The sequence below is a fragment of the Miscanthus floridulus genome, chromosome 1 (genome assembly GCF_019320115.1).
Source record: "Miscanthus floridulus cultivar M001 chromosome 1, ASM1932011v1, whole genome shotgun sequence".
In the NCBI taxonomy this organism is placed as follows: Eukaryota; Viridiplantae; Streptophyta; class Magnoliopsida; order Poales; family Poaceae; genus Miscanthus; species Miscanthus floridulus.
Window position 1 is genome coordinate 7,816,114 of NC_089580.1, and position 26,101 is coordinate 7,842,214.

Consider the following 26,101-nt stretch of genomic DNA (forward strand, 5'->3'; position numbering starts at 1 on the left):
ACGAAGTCGGAAGTTGAGACTCGAGTCGAGAACACAGTCGAACCGACTGAGGCGACGAACCCTACCCGGCTACCCCACGCGGCACGCCGGCACCGGCGTCGGTCGTCCTGGCTTCGGGCTTCAGCGGGCGCGGCTTCCTCCGACATCTCCGTGACCGGCGCGGGCCAGGACGCCGACCGGTTCGAGGTTCGTCCGTGGACAAGCTAATTTGCTGATTGCAGTTCCTTCAGTAGTTCAGTTGCAGGTTTAAGATTGATTTCTTATTTCTAATAAAAAACTTATGTACCTACATACTTTTATTTATTTGTTTATTAGTGATTTGTTTGAATTTCAGTCGGTGAGTTCGTTCAACAGAGCAAATAATTAGCGTTAATCCATCAACATTCATTCATTTATTCATATCCTGTGACTTGTAACCGAAACATTATTCTATCATAGCAACATGTGAGTTTTGCTATAGTGCCTAGCTAGTTGCCGTACTTACATTACATAAACATTGGTTTTTCCAGAACTGTCAATTATAAAGAGAAGTGGATATATTGTATCTCTTTTTCATAAACACGAAGCAAAGAAGGCCAAACACTGTCCCACCTCCGGTAGAAACTTTTGTGGAAGAGCAGATTCAAAATGATATAATCAAGACATTTATGTCATTTAGAAAGAGGCGGGTAAACTAGCCAGTCATACAAGTAATACTGTAAGTTTCTTTTATGCTATAGTTCCAACTATTTGTATTTCATTTGACCAATTTATATTGTGATTTTTCGTTGTTTCTAGTTTAATCTTTGAATTTAAGACTTATCATGTTATTTAATACATGTGGTTTTACCGAAATAGAATATGGTTTTTATCGAACTGTAAATGTTTTTTTTTACCGAATTGCATAATTTTTTTTACATCATACGTTGTGGTAAAATCCTAGGTCCGCCACTCGACGACACGTGCATGGCGTCTTCACTGCCGGAGGAGCTTGTCCAAGAGATCCTCGTGTGCCTCCCCCCGGATGAGCCCGAGCACCTCACTATCGGAAATAGTGACTTTGCTGTGTGCCACAGGCACTCGGCAAAGACAAAAAACACTCGGCAAAAAGACCAAAAAACACTTGGCAAACAACACACGACATCTATAATGTCGGCAAACAGCTATTTGCCGAGTGTTTTTTATCGTGCACTCGGTAAATGGTTTGCCGAGTGTCAAATTTGACACTCGGCAAAAAAAAAGGTTTGCCGAGTGTTTTTCCAAAATACACTCGGCAAAGGATTATTGTTTGCCGAGTGTTTTTGGAAATTACACTCGGCAAACCTATTTTCCAAAGAAAAATAATAATTTTTTTCTCAGCATACCATTATTGTTTGCCGAGTGTTTTTAGGAATTACACTCGGCAAACCTATTTTCCAAAGAAAAAAATAATTTTTTTCTCAGCATATTTCAGTTTAATAGCTGCCATACAAAATACTTAGTACACCATATCTGCATGCACATCATGCTCCTGGCAACATAATTTTCATAATAACCACATGGACATAGAAATGAAGATGACAAATTTAAGAGACTAATGACAGGTATAAGTTTAGAAGAATCAACGTCCAGAAAAAATTCAAAAACTATGCTACCAAAATAGTGAAGGTAAAACCATCAGCACCCCAGTAGACATGTCTTCTACTCCATTCTTCATGAAACTAGCTTCTTCACTGCTGCAAGGAAGAAATATGAACATAGTTTGTTATCTCACCCTTAGGTATAGAAGTAACCACATGTTTACACATTGATAACTAACTATATCATTCAAATTCACTGCGAACTTCGACTTTGCAGCAGCTAACCAGTGCACGGCCAACTCCAATAGTTATTCTTTTATTTACTTTTTCTAAAAAAAATAGGACAATGATACAGTCACTTGTACAGCCTTCTTGCAATCTTGCCAGTGGGTGGGCCGGCCAAACAAGGTAAGGTAATGATTATGACTATGCAAAGCAAACTAAGGTCAGCTTCACTTAAACACGAGCAAGTTCAAAGGTTCTAACTTCTAAGTAGAACTCAAAGAAGGCTAGTATCCAAACAAGCCCAAATCATCAGATTCAAATTATCAGGGCACCTACTGAACAAGCTTCAGAATAGGCAGGCTATTCAGATGGACCAAACACAAGAATCTGGACCACGGACCACCTAGTGCTTATGGTTTTGACTGTGCAGTGGATACATGGGGCCATGCTGGTTTGTCGCTTAGGTGGACTAGAATGAAAATACATGACCAGATACATGAAAGAAGAAAGAGTTTGGTTCTCAAGTTAACTTGCTTTTTTGTCAACAGATAGAGCAGCTTGGATAAATTCAGGCCCATATGCAGAACTTTTTGCTGCTGCTCTTATTTGCTCTGATTCACCATTGGATCTATATAGTGAAGAAATATAGTCCACAGAACCGATAGATGCCTCGGATAGCTCATTTTCACTTTCTCTTACCTGTAATGCAAATGTATGAGGTGTCAAGTACTCAAGTTAGCATGTCAAAGGCTGGCTCTTCCAATTCCTTCATAGTGACCAAACACTAAATAACAACCATGCTAACTTATCAAAATCTAAAACACGCCCCTATTGAAGAATATGATAGCTACCATGGTTTTTAAGTCGTCTCCAAGGCGACGCCTAGGCGTCCAGGCGCTATTTTAAGCTGGGCGTCGGCCTCGCCACGAGCAACATCTGTATGGCGTCCGCCTTGCAGAAAAAGGTGGCGCGATTAGGCGACGTTGGAGCTCCGAGCGGCCTGAGGCGGACGACGCACGAGCGAATCGGACGACGCTTGGCCGCGAGAGTTGCGCGCGCAGGAAATCGCGGCCACAGGAGTTGCGCGCGCGCGGGAATCGCAACCGCGGGAGTTGCGCTCGCGGGGGAAATCGCGACGCGGGCCTACAGCTCCCGCAAGTCCCTATCTCATCTCTCCCGTGCGCAAAGCCGCAAACTCACCTGTTCTTGGCGCGCGCGGCCGCTCCGCCTCTTCTTCTCCATCGATTTGTGCCTCCCCTGCTTCAATTCGAGTCTTCCCTGCTTCGATTTGAGCCTCCCCTACTTCGATTCGAGTCTTCCTCCCTCTTCTCCGCTGATTTGTGCCTTGGATTCACGGCTCCTTGCGCTGCTCCGCCAGTTCCAGCCTCCGACAGCTCGGGGGACAGGACGACAGGTACGTGTGAGCATCTCTTCCTCTCCCTCCAGCTTCACTTCACCGGTGACGATCCGTACCGGCGACGGGCCTCGCTTCGCTTTGTCCGAAGTTAGCCTTTATCTTGTATATAACTAAATTTGGATCATAACTCAACAATTTATTCATCTGTGTTGTCAACTGCCTAGGGATGCTGTATCTAAACGGAGTGGTATTGAGCTTTTTTCTCTCTTTTAGCTTGAGCATATGTTATGAGGTTATTCCACTTCTGAGAACACTAGGATGTTTCATCGAGTCATATAGTTACAACAAACTCTGATATATCATATTTGTGGAGAGTTCAGTGTTGGTGTAGAAAGTTATAATACTCTAGGGATTCTAGGTGCCACTATGGCTGTTACTGTTACTAAAATTTGAAACCTCATTGGCTTTATGATTTGTTTGTTACTATGCTCTCCCCTTCCATCTTTTAATTATACTCTTAACTCTTGGTCTTTGCATGTAACAGCTAGCAACAAACAATGGCAAGTCCACCTTCTGTCAACAATGCCAATTATGATCCAAAGAATGATCCAGCAAGGAAGGCCAAGTCGAAGGACCCTGGTTGGAAGTATGGCTATTGGGCGAATCTTCAAAACCGAGATGAGGTGACATGTACCCTGTGTGGCACCATGGTTCATGGAGGGATCAAAAGGCTGAAGCAACATCTAGCCGGTGGCTATGGAGATGCCGTAATGTGTCAAAAAACCACTACTCCAATCAGAAAGCAGATGACAGATTACTTGGAATCCAACAGGAGGAAAAGGCCATTGTACCTAGATGATGATGAGCAACAGCAAGAGCAGGAAGGAGAAGCAGATGTGGTAGTAGTGGAAGGAACTGCACCTGAACCTGAATCCCAAACCTCCAAGGCGCACCCAAGTTCAGGGACTGCAACAAAACAAAGGCGTGCAGCCTATTCATACAAGGTTGCAGCAGCAAGCAAGGCCAAGGCAAAACCAAAGGGGAACAAAACAATTCTTGAGATGCTTCGAAAAACACCTGAAGAACTAGTTGATGAAAGGCGTAAAGGGTGTTTTCAGCCAACAATTCAGTCCAGCACAAAGACCAAAGAGCAGCAACATTATGTGGATATGCAATGGGCCTTGTGGTTTTATGAGTGTGGCATACCATTCAATACAGCAGCAGCAAGACAATTTTAGATTGCAATTGAGGCAACAACGCAGTATGGTTCAGGGTACAAGCCTCCTTCTCCCTATCAGCTAGGGGATCCATTGCTTGAAGATGCTGTGAAGATGACAAGCACCATGAGGGAGGACCATGAGCGAGCATGGAAGCATTATGGCTGCACGCTTATGTCAGATGGATGGACCGATAGGAGGGGACGACATTTGATTAACTTCCTTGTGAATAGCCCGGAGGGGACTTACTTCTTGGAGTCCGTCGATGCATCAAGTGAGGTCCATGATGCATATATGCTTGCTGATTTGCTGGAGAAGAGAATTGAGGAGATTGGAAAAGACAAGGTTGTCCAAGTTGTCACTAATAATGGGGCTAACTACAAGGCAGCGGGCAAGCTTCTAATGGAGAGAATTCCTTCACTGTTTTGGAGTCCATGTGTTGCACATTGCTTGGACCTTATGCTAGAAGACATAGGGAAGTTGAAGGAATTTAAGAAGCCTATTGCACGTGCAAGGCGTGTCACAACCTTCATCTATAGGCATGGGAGAATTCTTAGTACAATGAGAGAGAAGACAGGTGGGGCTGATCTTGTTAGACCTGCAGCCACTCGATTTGCGACCTCGTTCCTCACTTTGAAGAGTTTGCATAAGCACAGAGATGATTTGAAGGCTCTATTTTATAGTGAAGCATGGACCAGCAATAAATTGGCTAAAACTTCAGCCGGCATGGATGTGCATGACATTGTGCTCTCTACAGAGTTTTGGAATTTAGTTGAGGATTGCCTTAGAGCTTTAGCCCCACTACTAATTGTACTTAGGGTGGTGGATGGTGATGAGAAGCCCGCAATGCCAGAGGTTGCAGCACTTATGAATCGTGCAAAAGAGAAGATCAAGCTAAGCTTTGCTATCCAAACCAAGAAAACCTTGGTCAAGAGAATTATGGAAATCATTGAGAAACGTTGGGTGAAACAAATGGACCATCCTTTATATGGGGCTGCACTATACTTGAACCCAGGGAAATTACATCCTCTCATAAGAGCTGATGATGATGCCACTATTGGGCAGCTAAGAGGTTGCTTCCTTGAAGTTCTTGGAAGAATGGTGGATGATAAAGATACTCAAGCCAAGATTGATGCTCAATCCTTGGACTATGAAGCCCTTAGAGGAGATGCATTCTCAAATAAGATGGCTAAGCAAAACCTTGAGTCAATGAGCCCTCGTAAGTACTGTTTTCTACTGTAATTTCAGAAATTCTACATTTCTGTAACTTAATTCCAGCAAGTATATTTCATTCTTAATTTGTACTATATTTTTGTATTTGACAATGTAGTTGATTGGTGGCGTTCATATGGTGGCCGTGCTATTGAGCTTCAACGGTTTGCTAGGCGCATTGTTAGTCTATGTGCTTCATCATCTGGTTGTGAGAGGAATTGGAGCACGTTCGAGTTTGTGAGTACTAAATACTCTATGATTTTCCTACTACTCAGTTCGTGTTTAATTTCAGCAAGATAAATATTTTCTCTAATTTCTTTTGTAGATCCATACAAAGAAAAGAAATCGCTTGCTGCATAAGAGGTTGAATTCTATTGTATTTGTTTCCTACAACCGGAAGATGAAGACTAGGTTTCAGATAAGGCGTGAGAAAAAAGGAAAGAGTTTTGATCCTTTGGTCATTGAAGAGTTCGATTGGGACAATGAGTGGGCTGACTCTTCTTTTGTACACCGTCAAGGTGCTCGTGGGTGTGAGTGTGATGCAAATGATCTTAGATGGGAACATGTTGATGAAGCTCTTGGTGCATCAAGCTCGCTCCGAGGACGCAATCTCAGAAGGAATGCTAGCAGCAACCGTGCAAGACCTTCTAGCCCAAGTTTGGTTGAAGATGACTTAGGTTCAGATGACGAAGAAGATGAAGCAAGTCAAGACCCACATGACGATGCTGATGTGACAGATTGTGAAGATGCTCCTGGTCCTAATGGCTCCAACAATGGAAAGGACATTGAGGCTGCTGCAAACATCCATGATGAATTTGATGATGGATATTGATTGTTGGGGTGGGGGTTGGCTTTTGAGAGATTTCAGTCCAGCTTGCTTTTGTGTTACATGTGCCCTGTTCCGCACTTACTTCATTAGAACCTTAAGCTTCGTTTGTAATGTATGCTGTGTGGATGTGGACTACTTTTAATTATGCCACTAGTAGCTCACTAGCTTGTGGTTGTGGATTACTTCGTGGATGTGGACTACTTTTAATTATGCCACTAGTAGCTCACTAGCTTGTGGTTGTGGATTACTTCTAAATTCTAATGTGGCTGGCTGGTTGTGGACCATATTAACTATGATGCTACTTATGCCATATTTTATTCACCCATGTTCCTGTTATTTGATTCCTAGCTTACACAACTTGTTTATATGTTTGCTACATTCCTCATTGTTTCTAACGTTGCTGCATTCCTCATTATTCCTGTAGCTTGTGGCCTGGGAGAAGAAAAGAGAGGTCACATTAACAAGGTAGACTTGATCCATATTTACTTAGCTAATTCATTGGATTATAGTATTATACAACTTGTTTCTGTTACATTCATCATATAACAAATATGTTTTGACTTGCAAGGGGCATGTGTGCTACATGGAACAAGGGCAATTGGAAAGAGGAGAGCTCTACAATCAACATCAACAAGGTATGATTTTGCTGCTCCATTGTTGGTTAGGACATGTGTATGGCGTCGCCTCGCCACGCGCCTTAAACGCCTAGTCGACTCGAATTGGCGGGTGGCGGGTCGCCACGCCTCGACTTACCACCTTAAAAACCATGATAGCTACTGAACTACAATTGCATCCATTGGATGAAACATATGCTGCCTACAGTATAAAGAACTTGGCCGGTGGGGAAAGACTGCCCCCACAGTATTGAACTGAATCTCTCGGTCAAACCAACCAAGAATGAGCCTACTGACTTTGCTTCCAAATAAGCAACACAGAACTGTTGCCTGAGTTTCAACACCTTAACAACAACAGTGGTAAATCAATTTTAAGCTTTATAATTCACAATTAACAGTACTATTTTTTTATATGAGCAGTGGACAGTCTATTCAACTATCACTACCAGGATCGAGAGAGCCAATAAATGTTATCAAAATTATGTCTACCAGACTGGACAAGAACTTATAGTATCCTTGTTAATACATTAGTTAAAAGCTACATAGGACAGCCTACATCTCTGAGCGTATCATATGCTGACATGCCTGTTATTTGTGTATCGAAGACAACATAAAAAAAAAATTGATGATACTCAGAACTTCTCTTTCCATTGATGCTTGATATTTTCATGTTGTCATCTTGTATTCCAGAAGTGAACCATGGTTTCTCTCAATAGATTTCAACTTAGTTCGGCAGACCTAAGAATGAGTACTTGACCTTTTGTAATGACTGATCCGTACCACAATACTGACTAAAATCTAATAATTCAGTATAGTATTGGTTTGTGCTTTCACTTGCAGATGGTTTATAAATTCAGTGAAGCAATTTAGGTAGACCAAAGGACCACACATAAATCATGATTGAGTCAGTTCCAGGGTGTACATTTATCAAGTATAGTATGCAGAAATTTTAGACCTGCAACTCGTGGTCAAAACCACTGCTGAACACAAAGCTGGCAGTAAAAGATGCAAGATTCCAAGGTTCTAATATGCGAAACCCACTGCCTGCATTCACACAAGAGATAAGAGATTAGATTGAACTAAAGTAAGCAGACTTGTCTGCTGCTCTGTTATTTCGCTAAGAATGGCCTACTACATTTTAATACATGCCAAAATATGCACAAAGAGAACCAACAGGCTGCTGACATGCACAGGTGATTCATCAGCATCAGCTCTGAAATTAGAACTAGGAACCTACTAGTAGCATTCTTAATTGTATTACCACGGATTTGCATATGTACCTAAAGCGTTGAAACAAGGATATATCCCTACATATGCTCGATAGATCTCGCACACCTTTTTGGATATTACTTCAGATAAGTTAGTGGCATATTAGATAAAGCGTTGAGATGTACTCACTGAAAGATAAGAAAAAACACCAGAAGAAGACACGAACCTAACTTTCGGAGTCGTCAGAATCAAGGACATCGGACCGCCACCGCAGCCTCGTCCTCCACGGAGTTGGCGCCTCATGCGCCCTCCTGGGCCTGCGCCGCTGCCGCCGCCACCTCCTTGGCCCGCGGCACCGCCTCCCGGGCCAGCGCTGCCGCGGCCTCGCGGTGGTTGTGCGACGTGGTGAGCGCGGGTCGTGGAAGGCGACCGCCACCGCAGCCTCATCCTCGGAGCTGGTGCCCCATGCGCCGTCCCGACGATGCGCCCCTACCATCGCCTTCCGGGCCCAACCTTCTGCCGCCTGGATCCATGCCTAGGTCACCGGATCCGGATGCCGCGATGCCGGAGAGGGAGGGGAGGGGCGCGCCAGAGCCGGAAAGGGAGGAGGGGAGGGAGGGAGGGGGCGGCGGCCGGGGACGGAGGGGTGGCGCCGGCGGGAGGAGGGGAGGGGCGCGGAGGCAGCTAGGAGAGGGGAGCGGGGGCAGGGAGAGGGGGGCACGATGAAGCGCAGCGGGCCGGCGCTCCCGAGGACGGTCACCGTGAGTTATACAGTATAGGACACTCGGTAAAGAGGTGTTCGCCGAGCGTCAAGGACATTCGGTAAAGGATTTTTTTTATTTTTTTTCTTTTTTCATGGAGGGATACGTGGCGTTATGTTTGTCGAGCGCCGTAATTTGCCAAGTGTTTTTTCCATATTTGCCGAGTGTCAGAGTTTGCCGAGTGTTTTTAGTAGAATTATCGAGTGTCAGAATGTTTGTCAAGTGTTTTCTAGTAAGGCGAGTTTGCCGAGTGTCAGAATCTTTGCTGAGTATTTTTAGTTTGGCACTGGATAAAGAGATAGTTTGCCGATCTGATAAAATACACTCGACAAAAAAAAAAATATGACACTCGACAAAGCTTTCGATTTCGGTAGTGCCTAGTACGCGCCAGCCTGGTCTGCAAGGCTTGGCGTCGCGTCCTCTCGGACCGGGACTGCTTCCTGCGCCGCTGCTGCGGGATCCATGGAGCGACGCCGCTGCTCGGCTACATCCAGAACCGCTACTACAAAGGCTCATCTATGCAATCCGTCCCCGTGACCTCCATCGCCTCCCTCGTTCGCATGCCCGCGGTCGACTACAGCAGCAGGGTCGCCCTCGACTACCGCCACGGCCGCGTGCTGATCCACTTCGAGGACACGTCAAAGAGGGGACTGGTCGTTTGGGACCCCATCACCGGTAGCCAGCAGCACCTGAGCGTGCCCTCTGCTGGTTACCCGTCCTACTCACTGGCACAAACCGCGCGCCATCGCGCGCGCCGGCGAGTAAGGACACTTAAATATACATTGAAGTTTTTGTATGTCACATACGGTGCGCGTCATTGAGCGCGTGGGCGAGCAAAGTGTGGGCAGTACAGACTGAGATTATGTAAGAACGATACGTAGATATATTCATAGATATACGTTTTTATTACATATACAGTACATTTGCTGTTTGAAGGATACAACAGGACGACGTAGGCAGTTCGCAGTTGCATGACCAAGAACAAAATTAGGTAGTGTTTAACTATAGTGGACGTAATTAGATAATACATAAACAACAAACCTACTAATTTAAAACAGTCTTCTTGTTTGTTGTCATGGCGTGGTCTGGGCAGCGTTCAGAGCACAGCAATTGTAAACCTTTCCATCTTGCAAAATCATGAGCCGGCTATCCTGTTCTGCATCCGTAAGATCTGAGAAAAAAGTCAGGGGCTTGACGATTCCAAGATGTAGGTATAAAAGCTATTTGTAGATCATGAAGTAAGGCATGGCAAGCAGCGTGATCTGTTTTGCTGAGTGGTGTCTGATCAAGGTCAAATTCCGGTGGAGGTATCCACAGATGGAATGAAAAGGAGATTGTCAGCGTTTAATTATTTGTTGCAGATGAGCTAAATGTAGAAGTGCTAAAGACAGATACACACAAATAGAGGAGACTAAATCGACGTATCGAAACATGAACAGGGCTGATGGTATCAGTGGTAGGCTGGTGCACCTACTGAGCTGGCAGAAATCTGCTTTTTTTTAATAGAAAGAGGTATTGGTATAGAAGTCTGCTGATCAAACCTGGCTACATGGAGTTAACCAGGTATGTTGACGCCACATAGCAGAACGAATCTTCAGTTAGGCCAATGGCAAATGTGAACTTTTTATGAGATAGCAGCCTTGAGTGTTGGAGGGAAACCAGTCGGTTTTCCGAGTGGATTGATTAGCGCTTTACAATTTCGGCAAACAATCTGTCGAGCTATTTCATCATAACAGAAGAAGTTGGCTTGAGCTGTGTCATCTGCTGCAGTAGAGGGAAGCTTGTATCTGCATGTTGAGAAATAGGCACAGGTAGCAGCGTCGATTGTTAATAATGATTATATAGTAGGCTGTGCATAACGATTCACAGACGGTGAGTGATACCTAGGCATAGTTCCTATCCAATTACATTTGGTGGACACGGATGGGCCGGATTCGTTGCTTCGTTTTTTGTTGCACTTTTTGCACAAAATATATCACTGCTTGTCATCTTGTGGAATCTGTTTAACTGTGACAGTGCATTTACGGCCTTCTTTATGTAAAGAGTAGAAGACCAAATTTTGAACAATGTATCAATAGCATAGTTGTATATGTGGAACTAAAAGCTACCGAATTTCATACTTTTTGAAACAAATGAAAAAGAAAAAAAGGATATGGTAAGAAAACGTATGACATTGAATCTGAATATACGCGATTAAACTGCAACATTAGGTCAGTGTAGGTGGCTAAAGTGTCGATCGAAGTCGTTAAAGAGCAGCACGACAATATTGGGAACCTATATTGGGATTAGTATCAAAATATGCAATATGCAAGGACATTTCAGAGATGATGATCTTAACTCATGGTAGACCACTGGCAGGAGCTTGGGAGACTAATTAATGAGAAGGCAAAGAAGAATTTGTAAAAGCGCTACCGAATTAGCTACTCATGGTGAGGGTGGTGGGCAGGGAAAAAATGAATTCAAATTAGGGGACAAAACCAGTATATGAACATCTAATATAGTTGCAAAGAAGTAACTAAATATAGTTATAGATAGCAATGTTATGAAGCAGCAGTTTATAGCAACATTCTAGGAAGATGTGTCATCAAATAAAGATAAAATTAAAAAGGGGGACGAACTGGTGGAACTCTGTGTTTTGCGACAAGAGGAGGATCCACTGCAGACAGTTTCATTGTGGAGGCTGTGCTGTAATTCTCTTAAACTATATGGGCGAAGATCTGGAAAACACAAAATGGAGGCAAAATGGTTAGTGCTACAGCAGGTAGACCTAAGCTTTTGTTTGAACAAATTTTGCATATTTCTAAGAATAATTTACAGTTTCATTGCTTAACCCAATCACGACCTATGGTTAGAAGGTGGTCAGTAAAATATTGAAGGGTCAAATTAGATGGAGACGGAGTAAAATGAATGGATAGATATTTAACCTGCTTAGATCATGAATCCATGGCAGGGCACATGGTAAAAAAAGTTTGACAACTAACAACCTGCCACCAAATAGAGAGCAGCCATGATTACAAGGTAAATTAACTACAAGGCAACTGGGAAAATTGATCTATATAAAAAAATAGTAAAATACATTAATAGAAGCACTAATGCGATGAAGCATTGAACTGTCAATTAGAAGGTGAAAAATAAAGGACAAGGACTGTAGATTAGATTTTCCATTGCCCTTTCTATCCGATGTAGGAGATGGTCACTATATTGTAAAAAATAGTATCATCAGGCGTAGGATATCTTCCAACAATATAGTGACTAAATTTAAGTATCACATGAGACTGGATTATCTGAACCTAGCAATTTGCACAGTACGCACTGGAGGAAATCGTTATCACAAATGAGGCACGAAGCAAGTTACGAACCTATAAATCAAGGACCTTGTGATAATTACTCCTTACTCAGTTTTCTCCAGGCCATCAAACGGATTGTGTAGCTACGTGGAGAAGTACATAGGTAAACGCACGCTGTTATCATGTACCTTGGACCAACCATAGTAACCATACTCATTCATTTGATCTAATCCTTTAGTATGGTATAAGGCATAGAGCACAGTACATCAACATATAACCATCTATGATTATTTAATCTTAAGATTTATCAAAATAGCACCTCGCTGTAGTCCACAAGATGTATCAGCATTTAGAAACAAACCAACTAAAAATACATACAGATGTAAGAGGTTACAAATCTGCCAGGAGATGACATCGTTCTGTTGATAGTGCACGTGGATCAGGCAGGACCTGACATCATCATCATATGAACCTGCCAGGAATAATAATAGACAAAAGGACGTCATGTCTTAATCATTGTAGCATGAATAAATTCTTATAAGCTAGGGAGCACTGTATTTTGTTGCGTCCTAATCTATTAGCCACACGAAGATTTACCATATATGGTGTCAATTACATCCGAGCTGGAATGCGTAAACATTGCTGACAAATATAATTAATGAAGCTAAGTATTTAGGGAGATTTTCTCACTGAACCATGAAGGTTTTTTTGCCATAATATGAGCCTTACCAATTGGATTGCCTTTTTTATCTTTAGTTATAATTTCCAATCATTTGTTAACCTGCAACTTCATGGACTAATTTTCAGTTCGCAAAGGAGGTAGCAGCTATCCTTCTCCATTAGTGCAGCATGCTGTTTATCTGCCTCGATTTGGTTTCAGACAACATGATACAAAGGTTTAGGTGAGGCCATTGCATTGGCAGTAAGGACTGAATACTAATTGCAGGCAGACCACACGAACTAACATAATAGATGGAAAACAAGACATGGCCGGCGGTTAAGACCTAAGAAACTAGATATATGCGCAAAGCTAACTTACAAATATATGATATGGTAGACACAAACCATTCCAATCAGTGAAGGTAGACGAAGAAATCTAACCTGGGAGAGGACTAAGCCTGCCATTGACATGGTTAGAATATAATGGGCAGACCAAAGTAGCAGATAACCATGGAACCACCATTCTGTCAACTATCCTTTAGGCAGCGCTCAAACATTAAATATGCTTCATGTCTATACTAACTGCAAGTATATGACATATGTATCTATATATAAGTGGATCGCAAAAAATATGACACAAAACTGTATTCTGTAGCTGAAGAAGGACACCTATTACCAGAGACACAGTTGCAGTGCAAGCTTAGAGATGGCATGTAATCATTGCAATAAAATCTGACATGATTTCCAATTGGGTCAACTACGAATAATCCCAACTTTTTTGGTGGCAGAACACTAAATTTGAACCAATAAAGTAAACTAAAATTCATAAAATAGCATATGATAATAGGGATGGGAGTTTTACCATCAATTTCATATTTTCACTTGCTTCAGCACTCTCTTTGTTGGCAAACACTCCTCCAGTGCTTTTTTTAGCAATAAGAAGGAAACACGTGGCCATTTGCCTCATTTTATATAATGTTCTGATGACCTGGTGACCAGGAAGAAATTGTAGATGCCAAGGCTCCATGTATAAAACAATATTTTGTGAACAATTAGCAAATTGAAAGGTGATATGGAAGCATTAGTTGTGACTATTTTAGCAATAAGGGATTAAAGCGTATGGTTAAACATCGAAGTACCTATCTCGAGAACACATGATGAAGCTGGTCAGGGACTTGTTGCAAAGAACTGACATATCTAGCATCTATTCAAATTTGACTATGAGGATGAAACGCTAAACACTAACCAACTCCTTTTGGGTGTGCAAAACAATGTATTAAAGGGAAATTGAATTCTCTCCATCCTCCATATGCAGCCAACAACATTGTAGCAATATTTTTTTGGGACATTTAATTTAGGAGGAAACCTATTCAACTGTCTATAGTTTGTTGAAAACATTTTTAACATAGGTGCCAGGTGGCTGCCTTTTCCTAACATCTACTCTGGTAGAACCTCCTAAGGAATCGGACCCACGTACACCTATTGATGTCTCAACAGACCTCTGATAGCGTACACGAGTTCCCAACAACTTAACAGGTCTGTCGGGTGTCCTCGGGAAACCCGAATCATCCACGATTCTCTTTTCAAACAGGATCCCAATCACAGTCATTGCAGATTACAACAGTTTATTCAAATATATACATCAGAGTAAAAGATAGCGGAAGTCTTAAGATAACATAGTTTACAAACCAGTTGTTTTCAAACTTACAATACCATAAGTGTCATACAACCATAGTAGCGGGATAATATTACATTAACTTTATTTATCATACAAACTAGTGCCTTGTCCAAAGGCCATTCATCATTCCTCATCGTCATTGACTTCAAACACTGTCATGCAGTTGGGACCAAAACAAGCCTGCGCATGCGACTCACCTGCAACAAGGGTTAACAAACCCTGAGTACAAAGGTACTCAACAAGACTAACCCGACGTAAAAGGGGGTGAAGGACTTTAGAGATGTAGGTGTTGGGTCAAGGTAAGGATGTAGCAAGATTCAAAAGTTCTTTGCCAAAAGCTTACTATTCTTGATTCTATTTCCAAGTTTTACCCATAAGTACTTTAGTTCATTATCTCAAACTAAGTGTTCATATCCCATATTCCAATCCTTCTCATTCCATTCCTTTTTCTCATGTTTTAGTAATTCACCAGTCCTGCATTGCTTCTGTAATGAATCGAGTCTCCATATCCGCGGAGCACCGGCAATTCGAATTGATTCAAGTCCCAGCTGGGGATTCCTTATCACACGACATATGTAGAACTTAATCTTGCATATATCAACCTCGCTACCGGATCCTCCCATACTAAGCCGTCTCCACGCCACCCGAGAGCACAGCACACCTCAAATCCGGCCACATTCTAGCCATGAGGGTACACGCTACTCCCACCATCTCTCCACTCCCAGTGCATGGGCATTCGTCTTAGTATCGGATTAGCCGAAGTAGGCTTACCGGGGTATGTGACCAGTACTACAAAGTGTCTCGTTCAGAAGATCCACAATGAGTGGCCTTTAAGCGACATAGTCGGCAATATTACCCAACATTCAAGATAAGTCACCCGACTAGTCTCTAGCTCATTCTACCTTCTTTCTTTCTTTGGCCAGTATGCCATCTTTGATTATATCAAAACTTTTACTTTGAAAGCCTACCATAAAGCATACTAAGCATACTACGCCTTTGTAAATGAAATCATCTTCAAGGATGGTAAACAATTATCAAGGTAGGCAATGCATCAAGTAGGAAATATTTGAATAAATTAACTTAATGCAATAAGTAACATAGTTGATAAACTTTTCAAAGTAAACAAGGTAAGGGTTTAATGCATAAACCGGGGCTTGCCTTCGTTGACGATCTCAGGTTCCGGATCAGTATCATGATTATCGAATCCCGTGACAACCAGTGATTCTTCCAGAACTTGTTCAACTAGAATCATTTCACTCTCGGATTCTACATGAAATGATAACATATGCTTTAACATGATGATAATGTAAACATGATGCTTTCACGGTACATGAAATGTAAAAACACCCCGAAAACGATTTTCCTTCCCGGTACAGTTGCAAGCCAACAAAACTAACTTGTAAACCTACCATCAAGACCCACACATGTGACTTGACCAAATGAATCTTGAAACTCTGCTAGTCACAAAACATGACCAAAACAAGATTCAACACTAATCAAACACTTAGGGTTTGCTTTTATTTATTTTTGAATTAATTTGGAAATAAGCCCAAAAATGAACTTGTTCCAAATGACCTGAAAATTTTATGTAAGCTTCCTCATGACAAATTAGTGTACCAAAACAAATTTCATAATTTTTGGAATTACACAGTGGCCTACAAAAATCAGGGAAGTTGCATTTATTAATTAATTGACTGAATTTTTGAATATTAAAATTTTATTCAAAGTTCAAGTTTAAAATTTTTAAACCATACTAGAGCATGTACAGAAGCTACACAAAAATTTTTAGAATTTTTGGAGCTATTATTATTTTCCTACAAATTCCCAAAGTTTCAGCACTATTCACAATTTCAGAAAATACAAAATCGCACTGTTCTTCTTCCTCTCTCGCACTGACAGCCAGGCCCCGCTCGTCAGTGACCCAAAGAGGACGCACGGCGGCGCTGTCTGCTCCGATCGGCAAAACATGCAGGCGGCGAAGCTCCGACGAAGCAGACCACACCTACATGACCTACTATTTTCCCCGAACCGATCCCAGCTATCAGAAAGGCAAAAGGCGCACCGGAGATAGCTCCACGCCGGGCATGGCGGCTTGGGCACGACGGTGTACGGCGTAACCACAGCGACGTTGTAGTAGAGACTGAAGCGAAACGATCATCACGTTCAGGAGCTCACCGTGATCATGTAGGTAGACTCGGTGAAGGCGGAGACGTACTGGATCAACGGGACCACGGTGAGGTCGATGATGGTGGAGCTCCGGCTGGCTCCGAAGAAGACGACGTCGCGCGGTGGCGCTGACCGGCTAGAGGCAAGGCGAGCAGGTCGGGAATGAGCGGCAGGGCGAGGCGGAGCTTCTGGCCAACGCAATTGGCCCTAGGTACTACGGTGAGGACGAATTTCGCGAGCACGGTCAGGACACCGGCGGCGAGCAGTCGACGGAAAACTGAGGAACGACGGCGGCGTGCTCCTATTTATAGAAAGAAAGAAGGCGTACGGTGTCGACAGCACACGGGCGAGCTCGCCACGGAGGCATCGGCGTGTCATCGTGCGTGAAAGCGGCGAAGAAGGTCGGCGGCGAACAGCGGCGTGTCGCCGGTGGCAAACAGGCGATGTCGATTTTGATTTTTGAAATATTTACAGAACTGCCACTGAGTCTATTTTTCAAATTACTCTCAAATTTTCTAAAGTTGAAAATCTCCAAAAATGAAAGTTGCTCAATTTTTCAAACTCTACAACTTTGCTTCTAGGAACATTTTCAAATTCTGCCTCCATTTTGAAATTTGAATTTGGGGTGCATTTGAGTATTTGAATCATTTCAAAATTACTCCAAATTTTATATGTAAACTTGAAAAACTTTGAATACCAAAGTTGATCCACATAAAATAATCTCCAACTTTGCTTTTTGCCTCAACCCCAAATTCCACATGGATTTTGAATTAGTAAAAAGGGGGCAAAAAGGACTTTTATAATTTGAATTTGAATTCAAATTTGATTTGTCTTCCTTTTACTTTAATTTTGATTTTTGACCAGTAACATGGCCTATTAGGGTTATTTGAGTCAAATGACACATGACCTCACATGATCATATGAATTTTGACCCTTATAGTCATGATCTTTATTTAGGGTTTTGAATCACATCACATGAAATAACAACATTATAAAATAAAGCTTATTTAGTAAATGCATTCAAAATTTTCTACTTTATGAATGCTTTGCAATGCACATGATGACATGTCAAGTTTTAGTGTTAGGTCAAAACACCAGAGGTGTTACATCTACTCTGTACCTACTGGCATTCAATTTACTCTTGGATTGTAGAAGGCACATTGCTGAGGCTTCTCCATGGTGTATAGGATAGAAAAGCAGGAGAATTAGGCACACTTCACAACTTCTTCCAGCAAAGAAATATTGAATTCCAAGATCCAAACCAATAAGATCAAATATGCATGACTATCTAAAATCCACTGTAGTGAGTCTGATATATTTGAAATCAGAGCAAAAGAATAGAGGGAGAAAGAACCTAACAAGACTGTGACACCATCGCTACAAGCGTCATTGCTCTATATGGATCAGGTTACCGAGATATCACACAGGTTTAACAACAGCCATAATTGCCCCCTTAACCTGCAAAAAGAAACACTTCTTTCACAACTCTAATTCAGGGAAGGACAATATTCCATTTCATGCAGACTAACCAAAGTTTCTTGTTTTTGGAGACGTAAACTATTTGATTTCTGAACTGTGTGAACCATTGAACTCCAGACCAGATACATACAACAAAGTATGAGTCTCAGGTTTTCTCATCATATATATCTAACTTACTAGAATTTAACAAAGGTACACATTGCTTTATTTCTGGTAGCAGATATTAGGAGTCTAATATAGATACGTCATGCACAAAAACCTAAAGATTGGAGCTCTTTTTATATTTAATACGGTAAGACTATTAAAAAATGAAGAGTGATCTATGCTTGGATCAGTAGAACGACAGTACTGTATATCGGTGATGTAATAACCAATCTAAAATATTTAGCTTAGGCGTCCACATATTTCTCCCAACATGCATAGTTTTCCAAGGTTTTCTATGTATTTTGGAATCAATAAATAGCAGCCATATCTGACCTTGCAGAGTTTGGTGTTCCATTGCACGCAGACGCGATAAACGCGTGGTTACATATATGTTCGGGAGGTACATGATTATAGAATGACTGTGGCATAATGTAACTTCTGAGTTGACTCAATTCATATAGCGCAGGCTCCAGAACAATGTGATGATGCAAACCTGAAACATAACATGCAACAAACAGAATCACCTTGTAAAACCATTTTTGGTACTGAACAAACTGCAGTGATGCTAAGCAGGGAGCTCAATGGAGAGCCAAATACTGGCCTCTAAATGTTTACTGTGTTCCTCATAGATCATGGGCGATCATGTAGATGCTAATCATGTTAGTAGTAAAAAAACAAAAATGATGGCAGGTTACCGCTGAAACCATGGCAACATTTAATCACGAAATTGGTAAGCATGCCTATCAGTATAATGCAAAGTAATATCGGCGTTGGAAATCCAGGTTTTCTTTTTTGTAAACCACATATTTATATATTGTATCACCTGGAATACACATTATACAGAAACTAATAAAGGAAACTAAATTTAGGTAAATCAGCATTACTGAATGAATAGCAAGCAATGAATTAGTGGCGGTGCATGATGCCTAAGAAATAAAGGATAATGTCACATGGCAGTACAACAGAGAAAGCTGGAGCAGTGCTCGAGCAAGGGAAAATAAGAAGGCAATATCTGTGCAGCCGAATGTTGGGTACGTAGAAAATTAGCAAAACAAAAGCGCTAGCATTCATTACTGAAATACAATACTAATCACAGCAGAATAGGCTGCACAGTTTGTGCCTGGCCCTAGGAAGGATCGAAGCCATATCTTATTTGTCTGAGCATGTAACACACTGAATAGCTGGAAAAGGAAATGTGTCAAGCTAACACATCATAACTTTATTTAAAAGGCGAGTGAGGGGGTTTTCTATTCTGTTGTTAAACGAGACAAGTTACAACATAGACAAGGTATTGCAACTAGATAGAAGCGAAGAAGTCAGGAAAGTTCTCTTCTAAGTAATCCTTGGACTCCCAAGTAGCTTCATCTTCGGTGTGTTGATTCCATTGTACTTTGTAGAACTTGATCGTACGTCTCCGAGTGACTCGATCTTTCTGATCTAAGACTCTAATGGGGTACTTGGCATAAGTCAAATCAGGTTCTAGTTCTACATCACCAAAGTCGATCTCTTGGTCAGGTACTTGAAGACACTTCTTTAACTGAGATACATGAAAGATATCATGCACAGCTGACATGTGATCTGGTAGCTTGGCGCGATAGGCGACTAGTCCACATCGTTGTTGGATTTGAAAAGGACCTACATAACGGGGTGCCAACTTTCCCCAAATCCCAAAACGATGAACTCCTTTCATTGGTGATACCTTGAGGTAGACATAATCTCCCACTTTGAATTCTAGCGGTCGTCTCCTCTTATCAGCAAAGCTTTTCTGTCGGGATTGAGCTACCTTCATATTGGCTTGTATCAGTTTAACTTTCTCTTCAGCTTCCTTGACCACATCCGGTCCAAAGAACCAACGTTCTCCAGCTTCTGACCAATTTAAAGGTGTCTGACACCTATGGCCATACAGTGCTTCGAATGGTGCCATTTTAATGCTCTCTTGATAGCTATTGTTATATGAGAATTCAGCTAAGGGAAGGCATTCATCCCATTTAACACCAAAGGAAAGGACACATGCCCTTAACATATCTTCAAGAATTTGATTTACCCTTTCAATCTGTCCATCTGTTTGCGGATGATAAGCAGAACTACAGATAAGTTTAGTTCCTAAAGACTCATGTATACTTTTCCAAAACTTGGATATGAACAATGACCCTCTGTCAGAGACAATGGTCTTGGGTGCCCCATGCAGACCGAAGATTCTATCAAGATAAAGCTTTGCATACTGCTCCGCTCGATATTTATCTCTGACTGGTAGGAAATGAGCTATCTTGGTTAGACGATCAACAATAACCCATATTGAATTATAGCCTGCAGACGTCCTAGGCAATCCCATGATGAAGTCCATACAAATATCTTCCCACTTCCAAGATGGAACTGGCAACGAATGTAATGGACCTGCAGTCTTCATATGAACCGCTTTGACTCTCTGACAAATATCACACTTGGCCACATATTGAGCTATTTCTATTTTCATTTTGGTCCACCAATATCTCTTTCTCAGATCATGATACATTTTGTTGCTACATGGATGAATGGAGTATCTTGTAGAATGAGCTTCATCAAGAATCTGCTTTCGCAGCTCCAGATTTTTGGGTACTACCAATCTATCCTTGAACCATACGACATCTGATTCATCAATCTTGAAACATGTTGGTCTCCTAGATCTGACTTTATCCTTAATATGGGCTATGCCCTTACTTTTCTGTTGAGCAGCAATGATCTGATCTTTGATAGTGGACTCAACTACAATATTGGACAGGGAACCTTGTTCTATAATTTGTAAATCCAGATGCTCCATCTCTTGACATAATGTTCGCTGCATAGGTTCTACAATTAGGCAATGACAATGACTCTTGCGACTCAGGGCATCGGCAACCACATTAGCCTTGCCCGGATGATAGTGCACTTCTAAATCATAATCTTTAATAAGTTCCAACCATCTTCTTTGCCTCATATTCAATTCTGACTGGGTGAAGATGTATTTCAAACTTTTGTGATCCGTATAGATATGACATATATTGCCCAATAAATAATGTCGCCAAATCTTGAGTGCATGAACAACAGCGGCCAATTCAAGATCATGGGTGGGATAATGTTCTTCATGCTTCTTGAGTTGTCTAGAAGCATACGCTATGACTCTGCCTTCTTGCATAAGAACACAGCCAATACCAATTCCAGACGCATCACAATAGATATCAAATGGCCTTTCAATATTAGGTTGTGATAATACTGGTGCAGTTGTCAGCAATTTCTTCAATGTCTGAAAGGCCTTTTCACATTCTGTTGACCATACAAACTTAGTTTGATTTTTTAGCAGTCCAGTAATTGGCTTTGCAATTCTAGAGAAGTCAGGGATAAACCGACGATAATACCCTGCCAACCCCAGAAAACTACGAACTTGATGAACAGTGATAGGTGCTTTCCAGTTAAGGACTTCTTCTACCTTACTCGGATCAACGGCTATTCCACCAGCAGATAGCACATGACCTAGAAATTGTACTTCCTCCAACCAAAATGCACATTTACTGAATTTGGCATATAGTTGGTGATCTCTTAATCTTTGTAGAACAATACGGAGATGTTCCGCATGTTCCTCTTTGCTCTTAGAGTAGATAAGAATGTCATCAATAAACACCACGATAAACTTATCCAACTTGGGCATGAAAACTGAGTTCATCAGGTACATGAAATGAGCCGAGGCATTGGTCAGCCCAAAAGACATGACTAGATACTCATATAGACCATATCAGGTAGTAAACGCTGTCTTCGGCACATCTTCACGTCTGATCTTAATCTGGTGATCTTAAGTCTATCTTCGAGAATACCTTAGCTCCCGCAAGTTGATCAAAAAGCAAATCAATTCGGGGTAAGGGGTATTTGTTCTTTATGGTGACTTCATTTAATGGTCGATAGTCAACACATAACCTTAAGGTTTGGTCCTTCTTCTTTACGAAGATAGCAGGGCATCCCCAAGGTGATGAACTGGGTTGAATGAAACCCTTGTCTAACAACTCTTGTAGTTGCATTTTTAATTCTGCTAGTTCTTTGGGTGGCATCCTATATGCTCTTCTGGACACTGGTGCTGTTCCTGGTTTTAGATCAATTCTAAACTCTACATCTCTGTCTGGTGGCAGACCAGGCAGATCTTTGGGAAAGACATCCGTAAACTCACATACCACTAAAATTTTCTCGGCTTCTTCAACAATAGTTGCACAGACTGTTTCCACTGTACTCTTAGGAAAGGGAAGTTGGATGAGAAGTTGGGTTTTGCTGCCAGGTGCATTTACCCTTATGATTCTATGCAGGACATCTATGATAGCCCCATGTTGAGTTAACCAATTCATACCAAGGATCACATCTATATCTTGATCCTTTAATATCAGCATATTGGTAGGGAACTCATAACCTCCCAAATCAATAGGTACATGCTAAACTACCTCCCTTGTACAGATTCGTCCCCCGGGCGACTGTATATGGTATGGTTCTTTTGTTTCCCCAATAGTCATCCCATGCTTCACAACAAATGTACGATTGATGAATGTATGGGATGCACCAGAATCAAATAAAGTAATTGCAGGATGCTTAGCAATGGAAAACATACCCATCATTACTGGCTCCCCTTCTGGAATAGATTCCACCTAAGTATAGAAGACCCTTCCAGTTTTCTTCTCAGTCTGACCCTTCTGACTGTTCTGAGCATTGCCCTTGTACTGATTCTGAGCTTGAGTAACAGAGGCTTTAGGTGCATCAGGATTACTCTTCCTGGGATACGGACATTCTCGGGAAAAGTGTCTGGGTTTACCACAATTATAACATGGATAATTGTGATTCTGGGGAGTAGCAGTGCGGTTTACATTATTGGTATTATTTTGCTGCTGCGGTGCTTGATGAGCATTAGGCGTATTAGTTGCAGGGCGAATAAAGAACTGCTGCCTACCTTGGCCTTGTTGTGGGTGGAATGGTGCACGGCCATGATTCTGAGGATGGTAGACTATCTTTTGATGCTTTCCACTCGACGATCCGGAAGCAGATATTCTCTTTTTCTTTGCCTCCTTGTGTCGGCGGTAATTCTCTTCCGAAGCGATAGCAATGTTGACCGTCTCATGATAAGTTGCGTTGCCACAAGTTGCCATCATGGTTTGAAGTTTGGTGTTCAAGCCTCTCATGAAATGATTCTTCTTCTTCCTGTCAGTATTCACATACTCTATAGCATACTACGACAGGTGATTGAAGCGCCCAACATAGTGCATCACCGGGTGCTCCCCTTGCTTAAGAGCCAAGAACTCTTCTAACTTCATGGTCATCACACCATCTGGAATATAGTGTGCCCTAAAGGCATCCTTGAACTCCCTCTAGTTGATTTGGTGACCAGCGGGCTGTACTGCTACCAAATTTGCCCACCAGGCACAAGCAGCTCCTCGGAGTTGCTGTGCCGCAAACCTTGGTTTCTGAATCTCGGTACAATGAATCAGCTCAAACTTTTGCTCTATTGTCCTAATCCAATCGTCTGCTTCTAAAGGTTCTTCTGCCTTAGAGAACACCGGTGGACGTGTGTCAGTAAAATCAACATAGGTTGACTCGTCATTTCCATTATTATGGCGGCCACGATTAGGGTATGGTGCTTGTTGGTTCTGCGCCAATTCCCTTAACAACCTAGCATTCTCTGCCGTTGCATTGACGAGTGCGGCTATGGCATCCGCCATAGTTGAAGGCATTGGTGGAGGATTTGGGCACTCATCATTGTCATGCGAGCCACTAGCACCAGTTTGGGTGATAGGACGAGGCATCTGTTAGAGAGACACGTTTACTTACATTATTCTTTATTGAAAGCATTTAAACGGTTACTTGCTACAAAGGGTTACTTATTTAAATTACATGTCTTGTATCCCACAAGACAACCCTGGTTTACTAGAAAAGCAGTAAAGGAACTATTACTACTCTGAGCTCTCAGTCTTCGGCATCCGTGCCCATATCGGATGAAACCTCATCTTCATCTGAGAAGTACACTAACTCCTCAGGATCCTCCTCCTCTTCATTCTCGATTTCTCCTAGATCTATAATCATTTCTTCATCTGTAACTTCACCATCCCCATGAGGAGGATGAAGTTGAGCATACAGCAGGTGGACATTCTCATGAAGAATGGCATTGTCCATCTCTAGGTCTTCTACATAGAACTCCAACTCATGGACGCGTTCATTGGCCGCATCCTCTCGTGTCCAGGTGAAAGGTCCTAATATGGCTAGAGGGGGGGGGGTGAATAGCCTATTTAAAAATCTACAAATCAACTAGAGCAATTTGATTAGTATGACAAATAGCGTAATGCAAACTTGCTCTAGCTCTACAAGGGTTGTAAGCCACCTATCCAACAATTCTAGTTGCAATGATTACTTAGGCACTCAACCTTGCTATGTAACTACTCACTAAGAGCTCTCAATCTTGCTACTCTAAAGAGCTCAACTAGATGAATGTAAATAATAAAGCAAGCTCTCAATTCTAATTACACTAAAGAGCTTGTATCAACTAGTTTGCAAGAATGTAAATAAGTGAGTAGGGTGATTATACCACCGTGTAGGAGATGAACCAATCACAAGATGAATATATAGCCAATCACCGGGAGAATGCCAAAGACAAGAGACAATCGATTTTCTCCCGAGGTTCACGTGCTTGCCAACACGCTACGTCCCCATTGTGTCGACCAACACTTGGTGGTTCGGCGGCTAAGAGGTGTTTCACAAACCTCGTCCACACGATAGGACACCGCAAGAACCGACCCACAAGTGAGGTAACTCAATGACATGCACAATTTACTAGAGTTACCTTTTGGCACTCCATCGGGGAAGGTACAACTCCCCTTACAACCACCGGAGATGGCCACGAACAATCACCAACTCGTGCCAATCCTCCACCGCTGCTCCAACCGTCTAGGTGGTGGCAACCACCAAGAGAAACAAGCGAAATCCGCAGCGCAACACGAATACCAAGTGCCTCTAGATGCAATCACTCAAGCAATGCACTTGGATTCTCTCCCAATCTCACAATGATGATAGATCAATGATGAAGATGAGTGGGAGGACTTTGGCTAAGCTCACAAGGTTGCTATGTCAAATAAAATGTGTAAGAGAGCCCCCTTGAGCCGGCCAGGGGCTATAAATAGAGCCCCAATCAAATAGAGCCGTTATACCCCTTCACTGGGCAAAACGTGCTCTGACCGGACGCTCCAATCATACTGACCGGACCCTGGACTCAGCGTCTGGTCCACTGATTCATGCCACGTGTCACTAGCTTCAAACGCTGTTCGTCAGATTTCAATGGCTACGAAGCTGACCGGACGCTCCGGTAAAACTAACCGGACGCTGAATCCCCAGCGTCCGGTCGTTTCCAGTAAGCTCCCCGAGGCGTATTTCTTCGACCGGACATGTCCGGTCCACCTTGACCGGACACAGACCAGCGTCCAGTGCTCAACCCTAGCCACTATGCCGTCTGACAGCTCGACCGGACGCAGCCTTTCAGCGTCCGGTCGTTGAGTGACCCAGCGTCCGGTCAGTAGACCGACGCCAGCATCATTTTGACCAACTCCATTTCAACTCTAACTTCTTCACCCTTGCTCAAATGTGCCAACCACCAAGAATTTGGATCCGACACAATAGAAAATAGGCATTCCATTTTCCCGAAAGCACCACCTCCTTTGTAAATGTGCCAACACCACCAAGTGTATCACCTTGTGC

The 26,101-nt window shown here is 42.4% G+C and overlaps 1 protein-coding gene and 1 pseudogene across 1 annotated transcript; both read left to right on the plus strand.

Annotated features, from left to right (window-relative positions):
• The first annotated feature begins 945 nt into the window (after positions 1-945).
• LOC136451696 (uncharacterized) overlaps positions 946-26,101 on the plus strand; it is a 35,462-nt pseudogene continuing 10,306 nt past the window's right edge.
• LOC136537523 (uncharacterized) lies at positions 3,665-6,571 on the plus strand. The gene is made up of 3 exons (XM_066529481.1): positions 3,665-5,556; positions 5,668-5,786; positions 5,875-6,571. The coding sequence occupies exons 1-3, from the start codon at positions 4,452-4,454 to the stop codon at positions 6,379-6,381; spliced, it is 1,731 nt and encodes a 576-aa protein (XP_066385578.1). The 5' UTR covers positions 3,665-4,451; the 3' UTR covers positions 6,382-6,571.